Source organism: Triplophysa rosa, linkage group LG16 (genome assembly GCF_024868665.1).
Source record: "Triplophysa rosa linkage group LG16, Trosa_1v2, whole genome shotgun sequence".
Lineage (NCBI taxonomy): Eukaryota > Metazoa > Chordata > Actinopteri > Cypriniformes > Nemacheilidae > Triplophysa > Triplophysa rosa.
In genome coordinates this window covers 3569432-3590196 of record NC_079905.1, presented here as the reverse complement: position 1 = coordinate 3590196, position 20765 = coordinate 3569432, and the positions used below count along the sequence as shown (strand labels likewise).

General features: G+C 37.8%; 2 protein-coding genes across 2 annotated transcripts in view; one reads left to right on the top strand and one right to left on the bottom strand.

Annotated features, from left to right (window-relative positions):
- Nucleotides 1-7908, top strand: part of pvrl2l (PVR cell adhesion molecule related 2 like) — a 100797-nt gene extending 92889 nt beyond the window's left edge. The window contains exons 7-10 of the mRNA XM_057353968.1: nucleotides 972-1107; nucleotides 1243-1300; nucleotides 2803-2904; nucleotides 4410-7908. Coding sequence (XP_057209951.1) covers nucleotides 972-1107; nucleotides 1243-1300; nucleotides 2803-2904; nucleotides 4410-4625 — 512 coding nt within the window. The 3' untranslated portion in view covers nucleotides 4626-7908. The remainder of the gene's footprint in view (nucleotides 1-971; nucleotides 1108-1242; nucleotides 1301-2802; nucleotides 2905-4409) is intronic.
- Nucleotides 7909-13037: 5129 nt separating this feature from the next.
- LOC130567319 (major histocompatibility complex class I-related gene protein-like) lies at nucleotides 13038-18787 on the bottom strand. The gene is made up of 8 exons (XM_057355328.1): nucleotides 18365-18787; nucleotides 16839-17096; nucleotides 15976-16251; nucleotides 15304-15603; nucleotides 14382-14528; nucleotides 14272-14289; nucleotides 14083-14160; nucleotides 13038-13903 (listed from the first exon to the last, which is right to left on the bottom strand). The coding sequence occupies exons 1-7, from the start codon at nucleotides 18456-18458 to the stop codon at nucleotides 14090-14092; spliced, it is 1164 nt and encodes a 387-aa protein (XP_057211311.1). The 5' UTR covers nucleotides 18459-18787; the 3' UTR covers nucleotides 13038-13903; nucleotides 14083-14089.
- Nucleotides 18788-20765: the final 1978 nt, after the last annotated feature.

The window sequence follows — 20765 nt, the reverse complement described above, 5'->3', positions numbered from 1 at the left end:
ACTCTCTCTCACTCTCTCTCTCTCTCTCTGTCTGTCTCTCTCTCTCTCTCTCTCGCACTCTCTCTGTCTCGCCCCACTACATCTCATCAGTCGCCTTGAGAGCTAATTTTAGCATCCCCACCCCGGCAGCAAGTCTTAGCAAGCTTTGCCTGTGAATACCCCTTCAAACCGATCGAGCGCACTGTAAAGAACCTTTTCAATTCAACTTTAAATGTCTAACCGCACCGGGAACCATGAGAAGCCATGGGATATTACTGTAGTTCTTCAACCAGATTACGGGTGGACCAGTGGACACAACCTCACATCATTTACTAAGAAGGAAATACGCCCACTGATAATGTTGTTTATTTGCACACTGGCTGCATGTTTTGCCGCCTGATTCACTTATAGCTCATTCCCCATTTACATGGCAAAATTTTAAAAATGGCAAATGGCAGTTTGTAACGGTTTCACTAGTTGGCTAACTCGTTTCTCATTTGCATGATTGTGAATTGTTTTTGCAGACGTTACGTTTAAGGGCGGGGCTTTATTTTTGCATTTTGAAACACTGAGATTTTTATTGGTTAGATATTTGCAAAACCCAGTGACAAACATTAGGGTTACTAATAATAATGATTTATTCCAAAAAAATGTAATCACCAAATATGGAGATGCGAGGTTTCAAAAGGACAGCAACGATATGCTGTTGTATGATTCACAAATTACAAATGCAAATTTATACAAATTATCTTGTAAAATAGTTATGCATTACTGAGATCAGACTGAAATATCAGCCACAGATCTTATCTTGCTGTACATATAAGATCAAAAACCCATTTTAACATCAAAAACTTCATAAACATGAGATCTGTAGGCAATGCAATGAAAACTCGTTTATCTGATGTAAGTGCTAATTCTTTCAGAGACAACAAAGCCACGTTTATATATTATAGATATGTAAAGCTGATTTTCTGTCTGGCTTGTTTTTCTAGATCAACCGTTGCCACCAGTGGCCGGCTCCACCGGGGCAGTAATTGGAGGGATCATTGCTGCTATCATCATTCTGTGTTTGATCGGCGCTGGTGTGGCCATGTACCAAAAACGCCGGCGAGGCATTGAGAACGGAGAGTGAGTATAAACACACACACAACATTCCTATTAAACATTCAGCCTTTTCCCTCTTTATCTCATGGTTAGAACATCTGAGCTATTTTTGTACACATGTGCACCCATCTCAAACATCTCTCTGTATTTCTTATCCAGAGGCCCACCCAAACACAAGCCGCCTCCTCCCATGAACTCAGGCAGCTCGACGGAAATGGTAAGCGGACAGTTTTTCCATCAGCCACCTCTCCAACTCTCACATCTGACATTTGCTTTCAACTCGATGCGTTTCAACTTCATTTTACAAAATCGGGATGACTTACAGTTCTCCAGGCTATGCACGGCAATTAATACAGAGCCGGAGAACAGAGCCATATGCACGAACTGCCGTAAAAAAAGATCTTTGAATTGAAACCTTTGAAGAACAAGCTTGGGACTTGAATGAGAGAAAATTCCACTGCTCAGAAATAGGGTAATTGTGTTTTTAATGCGGATGACAATTATTCTCTTTTGCTGAGCTGCGTTCAATACGCACATTTGTATTATAAAGTATGTAAACGCAAGCAGAGCGGAGAGATTGAGCATTTTTAATGTAGCCCTGGGGCTACGGAGGAGAGAGAAGGGTTAACATGGGCTAATGTGTATTGATTGAGGCTTAGTGTAGAACGTGTGGGTGGAGCTGATGTTGTGTGTTAGTGCGAACACGTGAACTTGTGTGTACATGTGCCTCTGAAGTGATTTTTAAAAGTGTGTTGCTTATTTGATTTATTCCATTATTTTTTATGCCGTTTGTGTACAAGTGGGCAAAACAGTTCTGGAATTGTATTTTTCTGCAGATATTTCCTCTTTTTTCTCTTGTTTGACCCGACAGATTGTATAACAGATTGTTTTTGCTCTTGTAAGCCAGCTGGTTACTTTGTAGTAATAAATAAACAAACAAACACACTATTAAATAAATTAAGTAAGTAAATTACTATTTTAAATAGTAAATTAATTATTGTATACTTCAATTATAAAATTGTAAATAATGAAATGATAACATTAGATAAATAAGAAATATTTAACAATAGAAAGTTATTATTGGCATATTTAAAAATGGTAACACTTTTGCAATAAGTTTGCATAACGAAGTGGCTAATTCGTATGAATTATGTACGATAATGTGAATCGTACAAAAACGTACGATTATTAGTGAAAATCTATACTTAAGCTCCTCCCCTAAACCTATCGTCACTGGCGCGAAAGCAAATCGTACTGAAACATACGAATAAGAATAGTTATGAATACTCGCAAATTTGTGTTGTAAATTGTTGAACATGAACTAAAAATAGTGATTGTTTTTCACTTGTTAATTCACTGTGCATGTGCATTTTACATAACGTATGATGTAACTTAAATGTATTAATAAATGCCGAAATTAACATGAACTATGATTAATAATAAATGCTGGTGTTGTTCATTGTTCATACATCTGTAGTACCTTTTGGTAAAGCGGTACCAAAACATTAAATACAATTCTCTCTATTGAGAAAATAATGTCTTTGACATTGACAAAAGAAATGCAGAGTACAAACTGAATTGTGGTGGTTACAAACAGCATAAACAACACATAAAAGTAAATCGATCTGAGGCTGCACTTAAAAACAATTCAACATTGGCCTTTTGTATTTGCAAAGCATGTGCGTGTTTAACTGATCTCATGTGTTTGTGTCTGTACAGCTTAATAAACCACAGGACAAGGCCACAACCATCACAGAAACCCAGCCGCTCAGAAAACATGAGCCCAACTACTACGAAACCACATCTGCCGAGCCTGTTACAGTAAGAACCACATTCTCAAACTGTGATGTGTGACGCTAGTTTTAATAATGAACATTCAACAGCTTTGAGTTTTATTTGCAGTTGGCCTACAACCTTGAGTGGTCTTATTTTTCTTCTCATTTTCACTGAAACCTTGCAGTCCTGTATTTCCACTTCAGGCTGCATTTAAAGTCAAAATTTCTGGATGTTTTTCTGATAATAATGTCACCGGTGAGTGGTGTACTTACCCAGTCATGCTAACGGCAAAATCCGGTGACTCACAGCGACGTGCGGCTGGCGCTAACACTGCCAAAGGCTCTTTTATGTGGATTAATATGATGAGCTGGTTATTTCATCAGCTATGATAACCGTAAAGCCAATTACGATAGTGTAAGGCCAGACTCTGACAAGTACCTTTGTGATACGGCCCCTGGGGGACTGTTTTGGTGTTTCAATAAGAGCCTGTCTTTAATGTCCCAGCCAATGTAGCCAAGCTAGCGCACTGAGAGATTCACTTGTATAACTTTTATTGGAGGTGTGAAATTAAAATTACTTTTTTAGCAACGCTATGCCTAAAGAAGAAACACCTTTTGTATTCTTTTTCCGTCCAGGCCTTCACAAGGGTAAAATGACGCGGGGCGCTACTGTCAGCATCTCATAACTGTGAATAAAACGTTCACCTTTCATAATTGGAAAGAAAATGGTCTAAACGTTGGTACACATACACAAGAGATGCTATCACACTATATTAGCACTTTGAAATTAAATTTGACGGTGATTCAAGAGGTGAGTTGGCCTATCGCGTAGTTTCATCTGCTGAATCTTCATTCGGTATCAATTAACTCTGATAAATAAGAACGTACGCTTTGTGCGCGCATCGTTTCTGAAGCTATTATACTGATGCTTAATGGCCGATTGAGGAACTATTAAATGGGCATTAGTACCACCTCAGTGATCGTAATGAATTGTGAATGTGTATATGTGCAGCGCGTAGCATCACGTCGCATCGGATACACCCGACACAACTACATCGCTCCCAGTAGGGCTGTCTGCAATACAATCCTTTTATTTACAAGATTTTACAGATTTTATAATTATTTACCCAATTACGAGTTTACGGCTGATAGATCTTGTTGACTACAGTTGCTTCTGTTTACATTTCATTTATGCATTTATCAGACATTTTTTATCAGTCCATTCAATGTAAAATATGTTTTTATAAGTTTCTTGTTCTTGATGGCTCAAGTGTTTCCACCTTAGCAACTTTTTAGCCCCCTTTAGCGAAATTAGCAATTTAGCGATAGCAATTTTTTGAACAATTCTTAGCTTCTTTCAGTGGTTGTGTTTAGTCGCTATTTCACACTTGAAAATATGTGAATTGTCAGCAGGTGTAAAGTGCCGACACTAGACCAAATGCAAACATGATGCATTGAGCATCTGACGACACTTAGCGACCTAGCTGCTTTCTGTTTTAAAAAGTTGGCTACACTGACTCCAGACAATGCTTTCAATTGTTTGTCCTTCAGGATCTAGACGACGACAACACCGGCCCTCCGGCTAATGGCGGCACCCCCACCGTCTGGGACAGTTCGGGTCATCTCCCCGAAAAAGAAGATTCGGCCGACGAGCCCCTTCCACCGTACGCACCCATCGACCGGAACGATATGGAAGGTAACCACGGCTCATCTGGCGCTAACATAGCCCGCGAGGAAAGTTTTGTGTCCCCGCCCATGTTGGTCTAAAGACGTAGGCCGTGCCTGCGATTTGCACTGCCACCGTCCTGCCCTGCCGCACTCGCCAGGAACAGCACAGCAGCCCAGTCGGGAACACGCATGGAAGCCTGGGGAAATTTCTCTTTTAACACGTTCTTATACATCATACCTAATCTCGTGGTTTTGTGCATGGTCCATCAAGATATGTATTGATACTTGGACCAAAACATTTGTCACATATATGTGTAAGATTGTGGATGTTTGATAAATACTTCAGATAAGATGGATGGACACTTGAACAGCAAAACAAAACCAGGAGAATAGGTTGTAATCATTTTTGAGGTACTGTGTAATATTTTAATTCTGCTTAACTGAAAAGATTATGGAGAAAATACCAGTTGAACATTTAATTTGAAGGTCTACTAAAAAGGTCTAAATATATGACATTTGCTTTTCGTATTTGAAAATACACTGCATATACTGTCAAATGTGGCTTAGTGTGAAGTTTTCTTTTGCCGTCGTGGTGTAAAGCTCTTTTAATCTTCGATAGCTTTCGTCGGTTTTGTGTGTTAACTTATGTGATGAGAGCAACAATCCTGTGGTATATGCAATGTATTTTACGTACAACAAAAATGTATTTTTATATTTTGTATTCGATGTCATTTTGATCAGTAACGTCAACTAAAAAAATGTTTGTTATTTTGTTTCTTTCAGACTGCTAAGTGTTTTACGTACCAAATGAGTTGTGTAAATAATGTGAGGAAATAATATATACTGTATCGCCAGACTAACTTACTGAAAAGGTGTACATTTTTTCCAAACAGTTATTTTAACGGGTATTACTAAAGTCTGCTGATGTTTTAATTAATGAATTGTGTGGGTTTTGTTACTGTATAATCTGCATGGCATGATTGGTCGCTTTCTTAAAAACACTGGGCACCTCTCACATTCTTGCCTCGCTCCTCTATTTTCCGGCCATAATCAAGCACAATCTCGTAATTTACAGGGGTTTGTATGCAGAAAAGCTGATGGTTTCTGCCTTTTGAAGCCTCACATTAGCATTAACATCGAAATGCACTGTGCATCATGACATGAGTATGGCCACAGCATCTGATCGCCTCTTTTTAGCTCTCTATATTTCAGTCATCAAAAGATGCACCGTCCGGGTTGAAATTAAGATAAAGTTTGAACCTCATTTTTAAAGGCATAGTTCACACAAAAATGAAAAATCTGTCATTTACTCGCATGTCATAGGCTGGCAAGCTTAAAATCGTTGCATTTACATTTACTTTTATCCAAAGCGACGTACAGAGTAGGGGAAAACAATAGACGCAATATGTGCAACAAAAGAACAACAATGCATAAGTGCAGTAAAACTGGTCTCGGTCAGCCTACCACAGTATACGATGCTAAGAATATCCTTTTTTGGGGGGGGGTAGGAAAGTAGAAAAGACGTAGAAGACTGTACTAATGGGTCAGATGTTGATCAGTTGCTCATTGCGATTTGAATATGCACAAATGAGATTTTATAGTCTGTTACACTATTTACTTAAATGATATGAAAAAGCAGAATTAACATGGGTTTTAAAGGGACAGTTCGCCCAAAAATATGATCATTTACCCATCCTCGAATTGATCCAAATCTGTGTAACTTTCTTTGTTGGGATGAACACAGGGAAAGATATTTGGTAAAAATGCTTGTAACCTAACAGTTCTTGGCCACCATTGACTACCATAGGAGGAAAAATGACAATGGTAGTCAATAGTGCCCCAGTAAGGTTCGCTTCCATACATTCTTCAAAATATCTTCTTTTGTTTTTAACAGAATAAGGTAGTAGTCAATTGTGGCCAAAATCTGTTTGGTTACAAGCATTTTTCCAAATATCTTTTATTAGAACAAAGAGATTTATACAGAATTGGAACAACTCGAGGGTGAGTAAATGATGACAGAATTTTATTTGGATGAACTGTTCCTTTAAAATGACATGATGGTGAGTAAATGATTCATTTTTTCCACAGTAGGTTAACTTTTCCTTTAAGGGATAGATTTGGGACAACTTTTCCATGTCACGCCACATAATTCCATCACTGTTGTCTTTCAGTTTTGAATGTAATCTTTGCACATCCACCTGGTGTCAATAGATTATAGTGTTGTGTTATCTGAATACATGGTCGTAATTGTGCCAAAGAGATCACAGTTGCACTGATTGTATGAACATCGATGGGGAACGCAGAAGACGAGATGCTGAATCAAAGCATTTGAATGGTGACCTGGTCACATAAAAACATGGCTTTCTTTAGATGGGTGAATAGATCAAAAGATACGACACACAGGCAGATGGATGGATGGATGGTACAGCTCCCCTAGATAAATTAACTCCTGGGTTTTGATTATTCATTGCTCACATTCACTGCCTGTCCTTCTGGTTTGTTGGACATGGAGGACAACGACAAAAAGTTTATTCTGTAGATGACATGTCATGTCGTCTGGGCTGTGGTCTCATCATTGATGCTTCTGATAAAGAGAATGTGCGTCTGCATGCTGCATGAAATTCAGGGTTCGCTTGCGTTACTCTCACGTGCAAATGGGCTGTCTCCACGCATCCGACGTTTGCTTTAATGGTGCAGTATTATACCATCACCAAATGATATACATTCATCCATAAAGGTTTCTGTGTCTTAAACTGTGATTTTTATTATATTGTTTCTTTCAGGTTTTTTGTTATTTAATTATTGCTTTTTCAGGAGTTTTAAAAATGTTTCTGTCATATGTATTTTTCACATATTGGGTTGTGTGATGTTTGTCAGTCTCTATGTTAAACTAAATTATGCCATTTTAGATTAAAAAAGACAATCAATATGATCTGAAAGCGGAGTTAGGGATGCTGAGAAGTTCATGGCCTTTTAAATGAGTTGGTCTTTGTTTACCCAACAGTTTTTATCATTTCTTAAATCTACTCTCCAGCCAAACCAACATAGCTGCTGTATTTGAAGTTTGTACTTCACCTGAACTCTTATCATGTTAAGATTCATACTGGAAATCATCCTCAACACGTTTGCTTTAGCTTCGCCCTGTTGTCATTATACCTGATGTGCCTTTGTTTCTGGTTTTGATTCATTTTACTGTCACTTTTGCTTTGCTTCAGAAGACGTGATTGACTGTACAGACCACATAGTAAAATATTTTTCCTTTTAGATGTTCTTGTTTTGGGTTTTCCATCTTATTTTCCCCGCGGGGATTATTTTATATGCATAAGTAACTTGTTATATGTTTTATGGATCATTGTGATGTCTAATAAACTATAAGCCAATGTTGCAGTTTTGTGGCGTCTTAATATGCAAAACCTTGGTGGCTCTTCATCATCTAATGCTGTTATCAGTTTAGGTTTTATACAATTCTAATGTCATATACTGCGTTTGTGGAATTTTCCTGAATGCTAAAAAAGTGTTTGCCATTGACTTGTTGATTTCCCATCTGTGAGACGGCGCAGGATGAGGCTTAACTCTTGAACTCTTAAAATGTCAAACTCTTAAGTCAAACACCAGCCTGCTGTCTAAATTTCAAGCAGGACTTTAGGTAAATAAAAATGTGGATGTCCTTCGAGCTTTTGTTGAGCGTATGTTCATTTGTAGGAGAAAGCTAGGATCTTTTACAGGGGCAATAGTAAATAGGGGCATTTTTCACTTTCGTCGCACGTCTGGTGTTTTTCTTTTGCTGTTTACAGTTTTGATGCTTTTGAATGTAAACACATTTTCTTTATTAACATGAATGATAGATGATAACGCTGTCTAGGCTGAAGCTAGGGGGCATTTGAACAACAGCTAAAAAATATAAGACAAGATACAGATTTGTACAAATATATTCCTCTATTGTACCTTTTTGGTGCTTCAACATTCTCATTGATACACTCTTAAAAATGCCGTCTTATTTTTCACCCAGCGTTGGGTCAGAAAGGGACGAACTCAACCATTGGGTTAAATTAACCCACACTGTGAAAAAAACATAATTTTACTGATTTTTTGTAATGAATTTGTATGGAATTGTACTGTTGATTTTTCATTTTAAAATACGGTCAAAAAAACAGTTCACGGTTTATTTCTGGCGGCCCATCTGCCAGAAAATTTCATTTTTTTTACGGGAGTTTTTTTACGGTTCATTTAAAAAAATACAATCAAAACTGTAAAATTACAAGACAAAACTGTTATTTTACGGTTTATTTCTGCCAGAAGTTTTCTGTTTTTTAACAGGAATGTTTATGTTTGACCCAACAACCCAACATTTCTGTTTGAAACAACCCAGTATGGGTTAATTTATAACCCAATAGTTGGATTTGTCTGGTTGATAATAAACCAGCATATTTTAGAGTGTAATGACGTGGAAAAGAGCATTTATATAAACTTCTCCTTCTGTGTTCACCATATTAGAGAAAGTCATATAGGTTTGGAACAACTTGAGCTAGTCTTTTCATTCCGGCGTGAGGTGTTCTTTTAAAACCACTCACCTTATCCATTTCCCTCGGTGTGACCTTTTTAATCTTTGATTAAGATGCTAATGCCATTGCAAACGAAATCAACTCTGTATTTCTTTTAAAGTCATTAGTATGCCTCGCGTCGCCCTAAACTAGCAGGAGATTGCAGGCTTCTGGAGTTTGCTATTTGGTGCCCACCACAAGACTGCCTGATTCATTAGTAGCGTCACGTGTTGCCTGTGTTAATAGCCATTAACTCTTCATAGCGCTCTCTGTAATTGAAACCCAACTGGCCTCAACACTTGTGCACAATGACTTGACATCACGTTATGAGGACATAATGAATACATTGCTAATTCAGCCTCTCAAGCGCGGGCCCACACCAGTCATAATGAGCCCGGCTCGGCTCGTGACTTGCGACTTTTCTTAAACGTCGTGGCCTCCTTAAGCACCTGTCACCCTGCATCCGTTAGGCCCGTCTTTAATGAGTCGGATCTCAAGGCCTCGCCGCTGATGAGATACAAGCTGAGTGTGGCGATTGTTTCATGTCACAGCCGGTTAAGTCAGCTGTGGGCGGCGGGCGTGCGACTGGGGCCGTGATTAAACCTTGATGGTGATGATGTGCAATCAGAGATTAAAAACGGCCATTCACTGAAGGCTAACGCTCTCTTTAACCTCTGACTGCAATGCTGGAGAAGCTGGTGGGAGTGAGATATGGGGAGAGAAATAAAGCAAGAACAAAGTACTGTATGAAGGTAAAAGAGGGCAGTTGCCCTTGAGTTGTGTTTACTCAACCTTTGACCGATGTGTTGTGCCTAAAGATATGATGTAGGAGTTGGGGAAGAAAGCATAAACAAGGTGTGATACACTGAAATGAAGATGAAGAAATGGATGTGCAGGGATAAAAGTAGAAGTGAAGAGAAGGTAGTTCAGGATGAACTGAATGGAAGAAAACTAAGGAAACAACGCCCTCATGTGTTCCTGAATGGGGCTGCAGATATCTGTAGATGGAATAGCTTTCTGTCATATCTAATGCCATTTGAGTTACTGTAATTTATTGATGTGTTGGTCAATATGAAATACAAAATGAACCTATATTTGCTTTATATTCCTATAATACATCTTCAATTTTTTTCAAGCAATTTATACAATGTGTTAAAATGTTTGACCTAAGGATAACATTACATAAGCAATACAACTAATGTAATCCTTACAATTACCCAAATTTTCGAAATTTATCTCTGTTAAATGTTAGACCCCAGGGCTCAGATACAGGTTACTAGTTTTATCACCAGATCTCTCACCAGATCTCTATAGACTTTGTCGATTACTTAAGGTAGTCAACACTTCATCTCAACCACAAGGTATAGAAACAGAGATGGAAGAGAAGAACAGCAGTCAAGAGTGTGACTTCATCTGACTAGCATCATACAATGGTTTACTGCTTCATAACATTGTCCTGTAAAAAATCTTCAGATTGAGACATCCTCTTGTCTGTACTAATTGAAGACAATGCAGACCCAACAGAAGATTAAACAACAGTAACAGAAAAAATGTATTTATTAAATTATATATATATGCACATCCATGCACACACACACGCACGCACACACACAGGCTGCTTTTAACAAACTTGGACACTATGATACTACAGAGGAGGCTTACATGTAAAAATAATTAGTAATGTAAACGTTTGTTTATATTAACCTATCTGCTGATTTACCCTAAAATGTACAGATTTAATGATGTGGGCAAATTTTTTAAACCCTTTTTTTGTTATTAAACAAACTATTTTGCTATGCTATAACAAGCCTGAAAAACTGCAGAGTTTTTGCAACAAACTGCAACAAAATCATATACTACAGCCGTGGCCAAAAGTTGAGAATGACACAAATATTAATTTTCACTAAGTCTACTGCTTCAGTGATTTTTATATGTTTTTGTCAGATGTTACTATGGTATACTGAAGTATAATTACAAGCATTTCATAAGTGTCAAATGCTTTTATTGACAATTACATTAAGTTTACGCAAAGACTCAATATTTGCAGTGTTGACCCTTCTTTTTCAAGACCTCTGCAATTCGCCCGGGCATGCTGTCAATCAACTTCTGGGCCACATCCTCACTGATGGCAGCCCATTCTTGCATAATCAATGCTTGGAGTTTGCCAGAATTTGTAAGTTTTTGTTTTGCTTGAGGATTGACCACAAATTCTCAATGGGATTAAGGTCTGGGGAGTTTCCTGGCCATGGACCCAAGTTTTGGTCCTCGAGCCACTTAGTTATTACTTTTGCCTTATGGCAAGGTGCTCCATTATGCTGGAAAAGGCATCATTCATCACCAAACTGTTCTTGGATGGTTGGGAGAAGTTGCTCTCTGAGGATGTTTTTGTACCATTCTCTGTTCATGGCTGTGTTCTTAGGCAAAATTGTGAGTGAGCCCACTCCCTTGGCTGAGAAACAACCCCACACATGAATGGTCTCAGGATGCTTTACTGTTGGCATGACACAGGACTGATTGTAGCGCTCACCTTTTCTTCTCCGGACAATCTTTTGTCCGGATGCCCCAAACAATCGGAAAGGGGATTCATCAGAGAAAATGACTTTACCCCAGTCCTCAGCAGTCCAATCCCTGTACCTTTTGCAGAAAATCAGTCTGTCCCTGTTTTTCCTAGAGAGAAGTGGCTTCTTTGCTGCCCCTCTTGACACCAGGCGCTTGCTGGACTTTCTTGGGCGCCCTGAAGCCTTCTTCACAACAATTGAACCTCTCTCCTTGAAGTTTCTGATGATCCGATAAATGGTTGATGTAGGTGCAATCTTACTAGCAGCAATAGCCTTGCCTGTGAATCCCTTTTTGTGCAAAGCAATGATGACTGCACGTGTTTCCTTGCAGGTAACCATGGTTAACAGAGGAAGAAGAATGATTTCCAGCACCACCCTCCTTTTAAAGCTTCCAGTCTGATATTCTAATTCAATCAGCATTAAAGAGTGATCTCCGGGCTTGTCCTCGTCAACTCTCACCTGTGTTAACCACAGAATCACCGACATGATGTCAGCTGGTCTTTTTGTGGCAGGGTTGAAATGGAATGTACATGATTTTATTTGGACTAAGTTCATATTCATGGCAAAGAGGGACTTCACAATAAAATTCAATTCATCAGATCACTCTTCATAACATTCTGGAGTATATGCAGTTGGCCATCATAAAAACTGAGGCAGCAGACTTTGTGAAAATTAATATTTGTGTCATTCTCAATTTTTTTGGCCACGGCTGTATATAATACAGTACTATGTGTTAGTGGTGTATGTTACATTACAGTATTTATTTTGATTTATTTAGATATTTTCAGTGTATCTGCAGATCATGAAACATGCTGTTGACTTAAACCAAATTAAAATAATTCACAGGGTGGATGGCCTTAAGAAGCGGTGTCATCCTGCATCGGTCTATTGACTGATCTGTGACTGAGATAAAATAAGAAGTGGCACTTTTGTAAGGTAAGGTAATGCAAACTTTTAAACTGGTAAAGCAAACAAAATTACATAAGAAATCAGACTATGTTCTGTGTGAAAGAAAACAATACTTACTAGTGCCCATCACATAGCCTGTAACAATAAAGAAAATGTGGCTTAAGTAAGGGATAATGTGCAGGCAGTTGGTTTCTTTACAGATTGTCGTGTCATCGTCACTTGTATTTTTCAGAAACTTGTATGCCAATATGCAGCATCTATCACTCTGATAAGAGACTCTGCAGATAAGAATTAACTTTTCTCCCTCAAATCTGCAAAATGGAGTGTAGAATAATGTAAAAAAAAATTTAAAGTAGTTTAAGATAAGGCAGCAACATAACAAAATGTGAATAAAACGAAGGGGGATGAATACTTTTGCAAGACACTGTATATTCAAAGTTCACGAATGTGTAAAAACTCGGTGCCGTGTCTCATTAACGCACAGGAGGAAAACACCATTCCTTTCTTCTTCTTTATTAAACTTCAGTACATCAGTTGGATCAATTGCAGAAGCTCATTTCACATTACATAAAACAATCCTCAGTAGATGAACAGGCAATCACAATTAAGCAAGAAGAAGACAATGCACAGGATGGTTAACTCAGTTCTGCCCATAACACATTATATATTTACAAAAAACTGGACGGTCACACTGTCACGTCACATGCATGGGACATGCAAACCCAGTGGACCGGATGTGGCCTGCAGGCCGTACAATGCCCAGGTCTGCACTAGAGGCTGTGGTCTTTAGCCTCCTCATTAGAGTGCCCGTCTCACCCAGAGCCGTTGAAATACAGAGTTATGACACTCGATCTCGCCACCGTGTGGTCATGTGGTTCATGGAGTGCTCCATGGAGTGCTCAATAGTTCCAAACAAATCCGTGCTGGCAACCAATTTGAATGGATTTTAGCAGGACAGACAACAGCAACTATATTTGCATAAATTCTGCTAAATATATTTGCACATTGTGTACACTGAATACTACATTGACTACATTTATAGCAAGATTTTGTCCGGGAAGTAATATGAATATAAGATATGTCCGCCAACTCGTTGAAATATAAACATGCCGTTATTTCATCAACTGTACAGCAAATGCGTTTGCGGTACACTAAAATAAATGGGCTTCAGTGCAGTGTTTGGAACTATCGGATGCTCCATGAAGCAAGTTACTAACGCATTCCATTCTTACTATGGAGGTCTATGGCAATGTCGTAATTCTGTATAGACTGATGCCAGTTCAAGCTCCACTTGGAGAGGGGCGATTAGGACCAGGTACACACTTTTTTTTACAGCTCACACGCACCAACTGAGAAAGTAAGAGGGCATCTGAAAAGGAAGACAAAAATATTTATATGATTTGCAAATAAAAACTAATTCTATTTGAAGTCTAAATTAGCTACAATTTAACAATTTGAAATGAACAGATGCTAACATTTTCCTCTATGATGTGCAACTAAAACATCTATGTTTAAATCAAATGTATTCTAGGGTTAAGAAAGTCATACCCTAAGATCACTGTAAAACAATTTTGCATTTTGCATTGTGTAGTGGTTCATCTGATATTTCTGATGTAGTACCTGTGGCTGTGAAATAAAATAACAGGTGAGAGATACTGTAGACATTTTAAAAACATGCAAAATTACACAAGAGATCAAACTAATTTATGTGTAAAAGAAAACTATATAAATACTTACCACTGCCCTTCACATAGACTGTAACAATAAGGAAATATAATGTGGGTAATAATGATTAGAATTAAACACAAATTGAACACATTACCAGTTTTTAATAAAACAAAGTTCACCTGTTGAATTTTGGCTCTTCACCTCTCTTGACTTTTTACACGCAATGAGCCTCTTTTTAACAGCAAAGACAGTGAATGCCAACAAGCATCCAACAATGACTGCAACGGTGATGGACACCAAACATTTCACAATAAAGTTGTCAGAAGCTGCAATAAACCAGCACAATATAAACACACAATGATAAACATTCTCAAAGCCTATATTTTTGAAAAAAGCTTTCTAAAAACATACAAGACTAAATGTATTATATTCTTCAGCAATAAGCTTTTGTAAGTACTAACTATTCTTTAGTCATACAATGTTTTATAGTTGTGGAAAATCACAAAATCAATAGATTATCATTGAGTACAGTGTTCATGTACATTAAGCAATAGTCAGAAGTCATTCAGACAGTCAAATTTCATGCAGTGTTTAAGCTACACTGAATTATCCCACTTAAAATATCTGCTCACAAAAATGTCCATATTTTTAAATGATGTTTTATTAACAAAGTTTGGGAGGAGCACGTGCAGATAACTAACCCGGCTGGCTTTTCATGACCAATCTCACAAATCAGATAACTAACCCGGCTGGTTTCCTATAACCAATCTCACCAATCATCCTTTTAGCTCGGGAGAAACCCCTACAAACAGACAAGACACCTTACCCTCATTCTCTCTACATTTTCGCAGCATGGCTCCTCCACCCCAACTCCTCATCATCAGCCTGTTTTTACCGCAGTATAACGGGGGAACACAACCCGAGTCTGGGCCTGGGGCCCTCTCCCCGGACAAGGGGCGGGCGCTCCAAGTTAGGAGGAACTACCAAGCTCGGAGCCCTCTCCCGGGACAGCACGCCAAATACGTATACTATCCTTCCCTTATTATCCGTACTTATTATCTGCGAGGCGAACTTGTGAAAGGTAGTTTATTGTACACATACCTGAGTTGGATTTTATGTTATTTTCATTAAGCGTGACAACAATCTCTGTTCCCACATGTTGAATGACACATCTGTAGACATCTGGATTCTTCTTCCACTCCTCAGACTTCACTGAGAGACTGATGCTCTTCTGGAACGTTCCGTCTACATTTGGAAAAGTTAAACTAACCTCCACATCTTCATTAAGATCCTCATGGTTTTTCTTCCAGGTCATTGTGATGTTTTTGGGGTAGAAACAAGTAGCATGACAGATTACTGGAGACAAGGAGTACTTCTGCAGTAGAGACACTTCAGGTGCAGCTGAAGAGAATGAGAAAGAAAGACATCTTCAGAGAGTAAGATTAATCTAATGTGAGTGCTAAAGAAAGCAATACAATTATTGACAACAACATTGTGTCAGTGTTTTGACAATGGACATTAATATTTATTGCATTTACTTCACAAATGTATTCAATTGTTTCACATTAAAGTACTGTACACTTCAGTACCCTTTTAAATGTTTTTTTTGTGTGTGGAATCATTCTGCTTTTCATTTATTTACATAAAAACCAAAGAAATCTTAAATCAAAATATTAAACAGGATTTATAGTCTTTCATTACTTACTAACAAGGTAAAGGGTTTAATCAGTGCTCATAATGAAGTGAATATCATAAAGAAATCATTATATTTACATTTTTTCTCCAGACTGTCCTTGCCATATCTCACAATCTTTCTCAGCCACTCAATGCATGCATTCTCCAGATATTGTTGCCAGTATTTTGCTTTGGCCCTATCAGTGTCCCATTTGTCCTTGATGATGTCAGCTTGATGATTAGCAGCAGTATAGCTGAGTGTGTTTTTATCAAAACTGATGAAATCATCTCCATCATAACCAAACTTCCAGTATCCTCGAGTGGTACCATCATCCTCCAGCTCACACCCATACATCATCTGAAAGGTGTGAATATCTGAGCAGAAACAACATCAACTGTAATAAACATACACGACTGATCATTGTAATCCACGATTGTTTTGTAATCTGTGGTTAAAATACAAAACCTTACATTTAAACAAGCTGACATCTAAAAACAGAAAATTTAGATATTTTTATATATGTTAAAGACTGCTACAGTACATGTTATAGCTTTAAATCCATCAGAATGTTGATCCTTACAAAGCTTAAACCTGAGAAATATTTACCATGGAACCCATAGACTGTGTTATAGTTTTTATAATAAAATGAGAGTAGTTACTTTGTAGAAATCAATGTCAACAAAACAAATTAAAATGATTATGAGAGTTTCTTGCACTGAGAAAAATCCCTCCTAATTGTTTTTGTGTACTGCAAAAGTCTGTTTACCTATTATGTATATCAATATATAATCTGCTCATTTACAGTACATGACTAAGTGATGCCAATATAAAGCAAAACACTGTAACTTTCAGAAAACGAGAAACTACTATAAGATGTACTTTACAAATGTTTGTAAGTCTAATAGTTTAATTGCAATAAACATGGTTGTATGCAGGTTTTTGTTGGTTTGCGTCAGTATACCTGAATTGTTGAATAGATCCATTATATTGTGCAAGGTGTTCTCGTATGCCTTTAAGATGGCAAGTGCATGCTCTGTCCTTCTGTTCCAGTATTCTCCTACTTCAATCTTTTTGATCCAATCTGTCCTTGGCACAACTTTTAATGTGTTGCTGTTAAAGTACATGATCACCTCATCATCGACCATTCCAACTGCTGTAACCTCTGAGATGTTTTTGTTTTTACACACAACAGTGCCGAAATATTCATTAGAGTGTCTTCCTGTGAACAGACATAATGAAAACCGGTTGGATAGAATATTCCTTGCTTTAAGCCAGTACTGTCACTGTTTTGCAATATTTATTATGGGGTGTGAATTTGTCCGTTTAAGCGCAAGACTTCAAAGACAACTCAATATTTGCGCCATGTCTGAGACTTTCCTTATGCGCATTTCGGATCTTCTCACAGCGCGCAAGTGAGTTTTCTTCTGCATCATCTTGCACTTAAATGTTTAAATTGGCAAGGCTTGAATGAGTGTAGTTTAAACAGCAACATGTGCTGTTCAGGTCTCACCTGCACTAAAGAAATCACAACACCCGAATGATGAAAACATAAATAACTGGTCATATTACAGCATACGTCAATCCTATTGAAATTTGTCTACGTTATTTGATTTGTTGTAGGTATTAAATGTGTATCCATCGACAAACATACATTAGCTGAACTTTGTCAGTCTGTTTTACGCATTATATTTTTTAATGACCCTTATTATAAATGCGTCGTCAGATTTAAGATGAGCCGCGGTCCAAGCGCGTTGGTGGAGAACCGTGCGGTTCAATTTTTTACCGAGAACCGTTACACTCCTATTACTTACATACCCTGAAAGTTACCTCTGTTTTTGGAACCGAAAGTTGAGGTTTTCAGCTAACTAACCCTTAAACTTACCCGGGTATGTCACATAACCAGCTTTCTGGAATACCCCCCTGAAGACTGCTTTAATATTTTTCTTGGCGCTTTAATGGAAAACAGGAAACTCATTAATATTCATGTAAACTTCACCTAGGGTCACCGAAAATCTCAGACACCAAATATTTTAGAACACCGGCCCACTTCAAGCACTGCTAACCTGGCTAAACACTCTGGGCCCTCTGTCCATTATGTTCCTTCTAAGTGAATTTAAAGTACATTTTCTATGTTTATCTTCTAAGCACATTAATAAATATTGGGATACACCGATTGGGATACATTTTTTACAGATTACAGTTTTAATTTCGGTATAAAATTAGCAAATACTATATATATATATATATTGGTAAATATTAATGTGGGTCTGGAAATATTTTTACCATATGTACAATATTCATGTAGGGTTACTGTTTTGTGGTATTTATAATAAGTAGTTGAAATGTGAATTGATTCTTATGGTGACTATCTTTATCTTAAATACAACAACGTAACACATAAACACTGGGCTTTTCTCCATTTAAACACTACCCTATCCCTACCCTACCGTACACTATCTACCTAAACTTATACAGTAGGCTACTTACCAGTCAGTGCGAGATGAATCGCAAAGAGCAGAAGCGCTAAAGATTGCATGTTTAATTTATTTTTATGTTTGAAAACTGTTAGAATTAGTAACATAACTGCCTGCTTGGTTAAAAGTTTTGTCCTGCCCGTCAATAGCTTCCATGAAGTTCAGCGGCTGGTAACGCCCCGTTAGCCCAGAACAATTGAAAAACAGAGTTGCGACACTCCCATAGACGTCTGTTAGAAGAATGGAATGCGGAAGTAACTCGTGTCATTAATAACTTGTCTTTTATGTGTTTGTCCCTGCGTTCCAAATCGCCTACAGGTACTGTTTTTGTCTTGGCATAGTAGTTACTTTTGAGTGCATGGCAAAATAGATTGCACAAACTGGGACATACTAACAGGAAGCGGAAGTGGCCGTTGTTGCCTAGAAAACATCGTGGCCAATAATTGTCACACACATCAAAATACAGCTCTTCTTTCCATTAAGGTATTTATTCATTCATTATTTCTTATGTAATGTTTACAGTATACTTACATTTGTTAATTTAGTGACGCAACAGTTATATAATTTATTAATGCAATGGAGCCTCACTAAACTCTGTCTACTCGTGGTGAGATGTGGGTAATATCAGTCGTCAGAGTGTGCATCATTCTGCACTTCGAATTTCTACCGGAAGTAGTAGACCATTCAGGAATCTTTGGAATACTATTTTCAACCGGGGGGTGGTTTTGGGGGCTCAAGCCACGAATGTTTTTTCCAAAGCCCCGAATCTATTCAGGTTTCTAAAATGAATTCATACAGTACACTAGGTGGCAGAATTTAGCTTTAAACTCGGTAGTCCTCCAGTCCAGTATCGTAAACCTAACCGAGGAAGACGTTCAGATTAAAACTAGGGAAAATTAAATGTGTGCAAATTAAATGCTGAATCTTTTGGCAGTAAACACGCTTTTCAAATCGGTCATTATTACAGTGGCTTCGTTATTACTGTGAAAGTGTCAGTTATTTGATGTGAATACTGTTAACTGATGCAGAGATTATCGGCTAATGGCTAATGTTAATGCTCTGAATAGTCTGCCTGCGGGCCATTGCTCAATGTGGGCTGGCCCACTGTTAGGATATAAAGAAATAACAACTGTAATCATTTTTGCCCACTTGTTACAGGCTGTTCTCGTTATTTCTGTGCCCAACTGTATATGTATACTGTTATTTCTGTACCATTTTTATGTAACTTCATAGTTACAGGCTTACAGCAGACATATTTTGCCTATTTTTTAGGTAAGAGAAGAGAAAATGTCATTGTCAACATTGTTATGTTATGGTTTCAAAAGGATAAAGCAAAGAACACTTAGTAAAATAGTAATATAGCTGCCATAAATGGGGAAAACATCTCCTTGGGGGACCATGTCCATAGATATGGGCTAAACCCCCAATGTCTACAACGTCTGGCTCCGCCTCTGTTTTTAACATACTACTATTTGGGACATACTAATTCTACTTTCAAATACTATTAGGATGGATAGTATGCGGATTGGAATGCAGGGCGTGTGTGGTTGAATGATTTTGACTGTGTGTGGTTGAATGAAGACAAAAATGTTATCTATCATCTCCCTGTATATGTAATGGGTTGAGAAAACGCCATTTTTTAAGTTAAATTTGACACCCCCTCATTTTTTTTAAAAGAAATAAGAACTGGTCTAATTTCAACAGTTATTATGGGTCATTACACCGCCTCGCCAATAGATGGCGCATCAGGCGCTTTTGGAAGACGCAAGGGACTAACTTCCGCTTGTTGGTGCGTTCAGTAATAAACTGACTGCCATTACGAACAGACGTAACTTCAGTCTCTTTGTGTCTTTCTCAGGTATGAATATATTTCATTTGAAATGTTCATTTATTGTTCTAATGCAGATGAGAATGTGTAAAAGTGTAGTGTTAGGGAGTGTAAGGGAGTTGAGAATAGGCCTGTACACATAATCTAGAATGTGTTTTAATTCATTGAGGAGTAAACGGAATGACGGAACAAATAAGTTTGATATGTATTTCATTAGTTGAAAGAAATGTTTTATCCATGTTACATATTGAAACCATGTCAGGCTTGTTTTGTTATGGGTTTAAGGGCCTTTTATAGTCTCACCTCCCAAGCACGTGTTGTATTTACTGTGGGTTTGGCATTTTCGTTGTTTGGCACATTCATATTTCAGTGTGTTTGTGTGAATGAGTTAAATAGCAGTAAATAAGGAGGATGCATTGACTGAATTATGTTGCAGTTGTGATGAAATATAGTTTTGGTAATGTATTATCCTGGTGATTGTGCGCTGGTTTAAAAGGTGTCATTGTTACAGTATATTTGGAATATGGTTAAGGATCTATGCTATTCTGTAGGCCTATATATGTATCTATATACATATATTTTTCAT

Bases quoted from the DNA above. Each gene is read 5' to 3' on its own strand.
- LOC130567319 (XM_057355328.1), bottom strand. From the start codon at position 18,458: ATGTTACTAATTCTAACAGTTTTCAAACATAAAAATAAATTAAACATG. The intron at 17,097-18,364 runs GTAAGTAGCCTA...GTCTGTTCACAG, and splicing joins GATTCATCTCGCACTGACTG to GAAGACACTCTAATGAATAT. The intron at 15,604-15,975 runs GTAAATATAATG...CATTCTCTTCAG, and splicing joins GGACAGTCTGGAGAAAAAAT to CTGCACCTGAAGTGTCTCTA.